The 9,286-nt window shown below is 50.0% G+C and overlaps 1 protein-coding gene across 1 annotated transcript; it reads left to right on the forward strand.

The window, feature by feature from the left end:
• Nucleotides 1-354: 354 nt before the first annotated feature.
• LOC311123796 (uncharacterized protein) lies at nt 355-8,080 on the forward strand (the record flags this gene model as incomplete). Its single annotated transcript, XM_084198029.1, has 5 exons — nt 355-1,246; nt 1,440-1,950; nt 4,479-4,604; nt 5,010-5,149; nt 7,649-8,080. Coding segments are annotated over 4 exons (1,640 nt in total), but the record flags the coding sequence as incomplete, so codon positions are not given.
• Between the last annotated feature and the right edge of the window lie 1,206 nt (nt 8,081-9,286).

Below are 9,286 nucleotides of genomic sequence, written 5' to 3' on the forward strand. Positions count from 1 at the left end.
CTGCACTAGGCCTATCTATCAGTATAGGCAGGTCAGCCACCAGACAGACAGAACCCTGCACTAGGCCTATCTATTTGCAATCAAAAGCTGTATCTTGCAATTTCTTGCCTTGCAACGTCTGTTCAGTAAAGCAGGGCCTATCATCAATGAATAGGCTGGATATTGTCCAGGCAAATGACTGAAAACTGAACACACTGGCCTCATTACTGAAGAGAAGGAGAGGTCCAGCCAGCTCGGATTTACATTTCCTGGGGAAAAAAGGATCCCGGTTTTGTTGCGATGTTTTAACGTCTAAAGGTTCACACCCTGTGTGTGTCTGAATGTCTAACCTTTTTCTCTGGGTCTCTCCTCCAGAGCCAAAGAGCCAGTCCTCTCAGAGGCACCATGAAGGTAAGATGACGTTCCCCCCCAACGACCAGTATTACCCCCAACGCAGCGACAGCCAGTCCCAGGGCAGGTACCCCCAACGCAGTGACAGCCAGTCCCAGGCCAGGTACCCCCAACGCAGCGACAGCCAGTCCCAGGGCAGGTACCCCCAGCGCAGCGATAGCCGCAACGACAGGTCAGACAATAGGAATGACTCGTCCAGGAACGACACATCACGCAAGGAGAGAAATGAGAGAGCAGACTTCAGGAAGGAGAGGAACGGCGGACCGCCACGCTTCCAGAGGGATAGTGAAAAGGATTTCCCTAAACCTGGCCACGACCCCTCCACCACCCCATCCACTCCTTCCCCAGCTCCGGCTCCAGCAGGGGGCCAGCAGGGCCAGGAGAGAGCCCAGGACAGAGGCCAGGAAAGGGGCCAGACACAGGAGAAGGCCCCTCCTGGAGGTGGAGGAGGGTCAGAGAGGTGGAGAGAGGCCCAGAATGAGAGACAAGCAGCCAGGGAGGCCAGAGGACAGACATCAGTGTTCTGCCCTGCTACGTACCCCGCCCCTGGCCAGAGGAACAGAGAACCCAGAGACAGAACCCATGGGGATCCTTCTGGATCTGGAACCTTCCAGCAGGGAATCAGAGTAGGTTCTAGTTCTGGGTCCGGAGGGTTCCAGAACCAAAGTCGGAGAGAGCAGCACTCGGTACCTGATCTGTCGTTTAATAAGAGAGGAGGAGGAGGAGGAGGAGGAGGAGGAGGGGTGAAGCAGGACAACGGACCAGCACCAGCTGCCTCTAAACCAGGCCAGCACCAGACAGAGTCCAGTTCTAACACTGTATCAGAACATAAAGGGATCCACAGATCTGACAGCAGGTATGGACACTTGATTAGACTTAATTATGAATGTCCTCCCAGTGTCAATGTCATCTGTGTTTATGAACACGGTGTGCGAGGCTGACTGTTTTTTAATGTGTACGCAATGTTTTTCATTCTTGTACGGTGATGATGCCAGTAGAAAAGGTGCATCCTGGGATGGACAGTGAAGTTGTGTTGTTGTGTGTTGTAGAGCTGAGCCCAACTGCAGAAGGAGAGGAGGGGGGAGGTTCCACAGGGAAAGGCCCAACTCTGACAACTTTGACCGTTACCGGGACAACGGACCTTTGAACTCTTCGAACTCGTGGGTTGGCCAAGAGAAGGACTCTAGCGCTGGGGCGCAGGACGGGGGCGTGTCCCGTGGTGAGTCTCGTCCAGTGAAAGGCCAAGTGGGCGGCGGACCGGGCTCAGGGCCACACCTCCAGAACGGTGACTCGTCAACGGAACACAGGACAGGGCCAATCAAACAACAGAACTCCTCCTCTGGTCCTGCCCCCACGGAGAGGGAGGAGCCACATAACTGGAACAGCACTAACCCTGCCCATAACAACTCCAACACCGCCCCCAAGAAGAGGTCGGGGCAGATCAAAGGGCAGAGGTCAGACCAGGGTCAGGTTGGGTCCATGGAGCCTGCAGTGTGTCAAGGCCCGGGGAACTGGAAACCAGGAGACCAGGTTTTAGCTCTCTACTGGGAAGATAACAAGGTAGGAGGGAGGCTGCTTCAACAACTATATTAACACTGTTATGATGTTTACATATCAATGGAAGGGATGACAATCAGTTATATTGGAATCTCCTCAAGTAAATAAACCAAATAGCCCTTTCAGAAGGCAATTCATTTGACGATATTAAACACTGTTTACGTTATTGAGTTTGATATAACGTTCAACACTTTCCCAAAACTTTACATACATGTTAGACGTGTTCCTGGACAGAATAGACTGGTTGTATCCTGTGTATAATGAAACCTCTGTCTAGTTCTACAGGTCCAGGAGAGATGCTGTGTATAATGAAACCTCTGTCTAGTTCTCCAGGTCCAGGAGAGATGCTGTGTATAATGAAACCTCTGTCTAGTTCTACAGGTGCAGGATAGATGCTGTGTGTAATGAAACCTCTGTCTAGTTCTCCAGGTCCAGGAGAGATGCTGTGTATAATGAAACCTCTGTCTAGTTCTACAGGTCCAGGATAGATGCTGTGTATAATGAAACCTCTGTCTAGTTCTACAGGTCCAGGATAGAGGCTGTGTATAATGAAACCTCTGTCTAGTTCTCCAGGTCCAGGATAGATGCTGTGTATAATGAAACCTCTGTCTAGTTCTACAGGTCCAGGAGAGATGCTGTGTATAATGAAACCTCTGTCTAGTTCTCCAGGTCCAGGAGAGATGCTGTGTGTAATGAAACCTCTGTCTAGTTCTCCAGGTCCAGGATAGATGCTGTGTATAATGAAACCTCTGTCTAGTTCTACATGTCCAGGATAGATGCTGTGTATAATGAAACCTCTGTGTCTAGTTCTCCAGGTCCAGGATAGAGGCTGTGTATAATGAAACCTCTGTCTAGTTCTACAGGTCCAGGATAGATGCTGTGTATAATGAAACCTCTGTCTAGTTCTACAGGTCCAGGATAGATGCTGTGTATAATGAAACCTCTGTCTAGTTCTACAGGTCCAGGATAGATGCTGTGTATAATGAAACCTCTGTCTAGTTCTACAGGTCCAGGATAGATGCTGTGTATAATGAAACCTCTGTCTAGTTCTCCAGGTCCAGGATAGATGCTGTGTATAATGAAACCTCTGTCTAGTTCTCCAGGTCCAGGAGAGATGCTGTGTATAATGAAACCTCTGTCTAGTTCTACAGGTCCAGGAGAGATGCTGTGTATAATGAAACCTCTGTCTAGTTCTCCAGGTCCAGGATAGATGCTGTGTATAATGAAACCTCTGTCTAGTTCTCCAGGATAGAGGCTGTGTATAATGAAACCTCTGTCTAGTTCTCCAGGATAGATGCTGTGTATAATGAAACCTCTGTGTCTAGTTCTACAGGTCCAGGATAGATGCTGTGTATAATGAAACCTCTGTCTAGTTCTACAGGTCCAGGATAGATGCTGTGTATAATGAAACCTCTGTCTAGTTCTCCAGGTCCAGGATAGATGCTGTGTATAATGAAACCTCTGTCTAGTTCTCCAGGTCCAGGAGAGATGCTGTGTATAATGAAACCTCTGTGTCTAGTTCTCCAGGTCCAGGAGAGATGCTGTGTATAATGAAACCTCTGTCTAGTTCTCCAGGTCCAGGATAGATGCTGTGTATAATGAAACCTCTGTCTAGTTCTCCAGGTCCAGGATAGATGCTGTGTATAATGAAACCTCTGTCTAGTTCTCCAGGTCCAGGAGAGATGCTGTGTATAATGAAACCTCTGTGTCTAGTTCTCCAGGTCCAGGAGAGATGCTGTGTATAATGAAACCTCTGTCTAGTTCTCCAGGTCCAGGATAGATGCTGTGTATAATGAAACCTCTGTCTAGTTCTACAGGTCCAGGATATATGCTGTGTATAATGAAACCTCTGTCTAGTTCTACAGGTCCAGGATAGATGCTGTGTATAATGAAACCTCTGTCTAGTTCTACAGGTCCAGGATAGATGCTGTGTATAATGAAACCTCTGTCTAGTTCTCCAGGTCCAGGAGAGATGCTGTGTATAATGAAACCTCTGTCTAGTTCTCCAGGTCCAGGATAGATGCTGTGTATAATGAAACCTCTGTCTAGTTCTCCAGGTCCAGGATAGATGCTGTGTATAATGAAACCTCTGTCTAGTTCTACAGGTCCAGGAGAGATGCTGTGTATAATGAAACCTCTGTCTAGTTCTCCAGGTCCAGGAGAGATGCTGTGTATAATGAAACCTCTGTCTAGTTCTACAGGTCCAGGAGAGATGCTGTGTATAATGAAACCTCTGTCTAGTTCTCCAGGTCCAGGAGAGATGCTGTGTATAATGAAACCTCTGTCTAGTTCTCCAGGTCCAGGAGAGATGCTGTGTATAATGAAACCTCTGTGTCTAGTTCTCCAGGTCCAGGATAGATGCTGTGTATAATGAAACCTCTGTCTAGTTCTACAGGTCCAGGAGAGATGCTGTGTATAATGAAACCTCTGTCTAGTTCTCCAGGTCCAGGATAGATGCTGTGTATAATGAAACCTCTGTCTAGTTCTCCAGGTCCAGGATAGATGCTGTGTATAATGAAACCTCTGTCTAGTTCTACAGGTCCAGGATAGATGCTGTGCATCCCTCTGGTTCCACGGCGGTCGTGACCTTTACTGAGTATGGAAACTGTGAGGAGGTCCTTCTGCACAACATCAAACCTGTCAACATGGACTTCTGGGTAAGTATCTATGGGACTGCAGGGTTCTATCTCAACTCACCTTTCCATATGATGCCTCACAATCCTCTCTCTCCTCTCCAGCTTCTCAACCGTATTGGACGATAAGGTCCAAGGTCCCTCCTCCTATACCGTCTCCTCTAATGGGGGTTTGACGATGAGCCTACAGTATGTTCTGCCTAAAGGAAATCCTCCGTTCCGTCTAAGATGAAGCTACATATTTAGTTGTGAATACATAGACTGAGACAACATGGTTTGCCTTAAGGAAGATATCTATCAGTCGGCCTGAGATATAGAATCTGATAAACCAGGGCCCTGTATTCACGGTGTCTGAGCTAGGATCAGGGTTTATTCAGTATGATCTAAAAAAGCCCAAACTGATCCTAGATCTGTTATGTGTGGTGGCAGAAGGAAGAGGCGGGGTTAGAGTACCGGCGCGGGGGAGACGGTCAGCCTAGGAGCGCCACGAGGACGCGGCCCACAGTCCAGTATTACCAGCCGCCCAGGGCCAGGGACTGACTGACCGATCACAGCACGACTGGGTTACGGTACGGACACGCACCACATGACTGGGTTACGGTATGGACACGCACCACATGACTGGGTTACGGTACGGACACGCACCACACGACTGGGTTACGGTATGGACACGCACCACATGACTGGGTTACGGTACGGACACGCACCACATGACTGGGTTACGGTACGGACACGCACCACACGACTGGGGTTACGGTACGGACACGCACCACATGACTGGGTTACGGTACGGACACAGGGTTACACCTGTACACCACATGACTGGGTTACGGTACGGACACGCACCACATGACTGAGGATACGGTACGGACACGCACCACATGACTGGGTTACGGTACGGACACGGGGTTACGGTACGGACACGCACCACATGACTGGGTTACGGTACGGACACGCACCACATGACTGGGTTACGGTACGGACACGCACCACATGACTGGGTTACGGTACGGACACGCACCACATGACTGGGTTACGGTACGGACACGCACCACATGACTGAGTTACGGTACGGACACGCACCACATGACTGGGTTACGGTACGGACACGCACCACATGACTGGGTTACGGTACGGACACGCACCACATGACTGGGTTACGGTACGGACACGCACCACATGACTGGGTTACGGTACGGACACGCACCACATGACTGGGTTACGGTACGGACACGGGGTTACGGTACGGACACGCACCACATGACTGGGTTACGGTACGGACACGGGGTTACGGTACGGACACGCACCACACGACTGAGTTACGGTACGGACACGCACCACATGACTGGGTTACGGTACGGACACGCACCACATGACTGGGTTACGGTACGGACACGCACCACATGACTGGGTTACGGACACGCACCACACGACTGGGTTACGGTACGGACACGCACCACATGACTGGGTTACGGTACGGACACGCACCACACGACTGGGTTACGGTACGGACACGCACCACACGACTGGGTTACGGTACGGACACGCACCGCACGACTGAGTTACGGTACGGACATGCACCACATGACTGTGTTACGGTACGGACACGCACCACATGACTGGGTTACGGTACGGACACGCACCACACGACTGAGTTACGGTACGGACACGCACCACATGACTGGGTTACGGTACGGACACGCACCACATGACTGGGTTACGGTACGGACACGCACCACACGACTGGGTTACGGTACGGACACGCACCACATAACTGGGTTACGGTACGGACACGCACCACATGACTGGGTTACGGTACGGACACGCACCACATGACTGGGTTACGGTACGGACACGCACCACATGACTGGGTTACGGTACGGACACGCACCACATGACTGGGGTTACGGTACGGACACGCACCACATGACTGGGTTACGGTACGGACACGCACCACATGACTGGGGTTACAGTACGGACACGCACCACATGACTGGGTTACGGTACGGACACGCACCACATGACTGGGGTTACGGTACGGACACGCACCACATGACTGGGTTACGGTACGGACACGCACCACATGACTGGGTTACGGTACGGACACGCACCACATGACTGGGGTTACGGTACGGACGCGCACCACATGACTGGGTTACGGTACGGACACGCACCACACGACTGAGTTAACGGTACGGACACGCACCACATGACTGGGTTACGGTACGGACACAGGGTTACACCTGTACACCACATGACTGGGTTACGGTACGGACACGCACCACATGACTGGGGTTACGGTACGGACGCGCACCACATGACTGGGTTACGGTACGGACACGCACCACATGACTGGGTTACGGTACGGACACAGGGTTACACTTGGAGCCCTGGCCAGATAAACACTAAAGCCGTTTACAGACACAGCAGAGAACACACCTGTGAGTCCCAAATGACTCCCTATTCCCTATGTAGTGCACTACTTTTGACCAGAGTCCTATGGGTTAGTCCTATGGGCCCTGGTCTAAAGTAGTGCACTATATTAGGGAATATGGAGCCGTTTTGGACACATGCCCCGTTCTGAGAACCACCAAGCTAACCGTTCACACTAGATCCACTCACTACACGTCTAGTAAGCAAAGGAAGCAAGGACACCTCGGCACATCTTGGCATCTTTTCTTGTGAGTGAAGTGAATACATGAATACTGCATGCGTGAACAGACGGTATCGCTTAACAGCGGAAGTGCTCCATCCCCTCCCTCCCTGCACACACAGTTAGTCAGTATCTAGCCTGCGGACCTTATCGTCAAGTAAACAGAGCAAACCGCAGCGGCAGCTGTTACCATGGTTACTAGCGCTATGCCACGATAATATGATGGGTAGGTTTGTGTGTTTTGATGAAAAATATGTTTACTCCCCAAGGCAGGATGATGTTGGACAAAGCAGTGTGAACTGAACACAGGTTCAATGGTGGATGGAAGGAAGGAAGGAAGGAAGGAAGGAAGGAAGGAAGGAAGGGTGAACTGATAAACTGACACTCTTATCTGTCTGTTTCCTTTCTCCCTCAGACTGAGTCCACAAAGGATCCCAGAGGTCGACGCATCTGACCCCAAAACTACATCTCTCTTCTCTATGGGTTGCAAAATTCCGGCAACTTTCCCAGGTTTTTCCCAGAAATCCTGGTTTGGAGGATTCCAGATGTGCTTAGTATTCCGGAATCTTTCAACTGGGATTTCTGGGAAAACCTGATGACTTTGGGAAAGTTAGTGGAATTTTGCAAGCCTTCTCTCCTCTTCACCAATACACGATGACAACTCTTCCTCGTGTGTTCACTTGTGTGTCCATATCAAGAAGTGTGAAACGTTCAGGAGAAGGGCTTGTTGCGCGAAGACGCTGACAACAAGGACTGTAGCTAACGAACTTTGTAAAGTGCACAGCCGCTGTACACGGGGAAGACTTGTAAAATAGTTTATTAGACTAATAAAAACGCTGCTCCTGTATTTGTCTGGTTTCTATTTGCCTGATTTGAAAGCTCTTTATGTAATGAACTGTCTCAGGTTGCATCCCTAATGGCACCCTCTCCCCTTTAGGCCCTGGTCTAAAGTAGTGCACTATAAAGGGAATAGGGTGTCATTTGGGACTCAGACTCAGTCTGCCACAACAGTCCATGTGTTCCTCTCTTCTCTGACAGCTCAGTCTGCTACTACAGTCCATGTGTTCCTCTCCTCTCCTCTCTGACAGCTCAGTCTGCTACTACAGTCCATGTGTTCCTCTCCTCTCTGACAGCTCAGTCTGCCACAACAGTCCATGTGTTCCTCTCTTCTCTGACAGCTCAGTCTGCCACAACAGTCCATGTGTTCCTCTCTTCTCTGACAGCTCAGTCTGCCACAACAGTCCATGTGTTCCTCTCTTCTCTGACAGCTCAAGCTCAGTCTGCTACAACAGTCCATGTGTTCCTCTCTTCTCTGACAGCTCAGTCTGCTACAACAGTCCATGTGTTCCTCTCTTCTCTGACAGCTCAGTCTGCCACAACAGTCCATGTGTTCCTCTCTTCTCTGACAGCTCAAGCTCAGTCTGCTACAACAGTCCATGTGTTCCTCTCTTCTCTGACAGCTCAAGCTCAGTCTGCTACAACAGTCCATGTGTTCCTCTCTTCTCTGACAGCTCAAGCTCATTTGCAGCGTTCAGCGAAGCGGCTCAGAAGAGTAAGACGATCCGTCGGCCTGTAATAGAGAGCGCTGGAGGATAGATGTCATTTTGCAGATTACAAACGGAAATACTGCCGCAGCTCTTCAGCCATGATTGCACACAGGGCTATTTATGGGACCCCACCATTGGACATGACTCCTCAAGCGGTTTACAGATTTGTACGTGTCCCAAATTGCACCATATTCCTTATAAAGTACACTATTGACCAGAGCCCATGGGAATAGGGTGCTATTTTGGGATACAGCCACGAAACAATCAACTCACCCCTCCACTCTCATTTTGAATGTGCCCCACCAGGTCCGCTGGACAGAGGTCGGTTAAGGTTTGAGAAGGTCACCTGTTACTCTATATTCCCCAGCTAGATGCAGCTCCATCAGACCATAGATGAACAATAGATAGGTTTCCATATTACTGTCTATCTAGCAGGGTAGACGGACGGACGGACGACATTAGACATTAGACATTAGACATTAGACAGAGACAGATAGACAGACATT

This window comes from Coregonus lavaretus (genome assembly GCF_964263955.1).
Source record: "Coregonus lavaretus genome assembly, contig: HAP1_SCAFFOLD_9584, whole genome shotgun sequence".
Lineage (NCBI taxonomy): Eukaryota > Metazoa > Chordata > Actinopteri > Salmoniformes > Salmonidae > Coregonus > Coregonus lavaretus.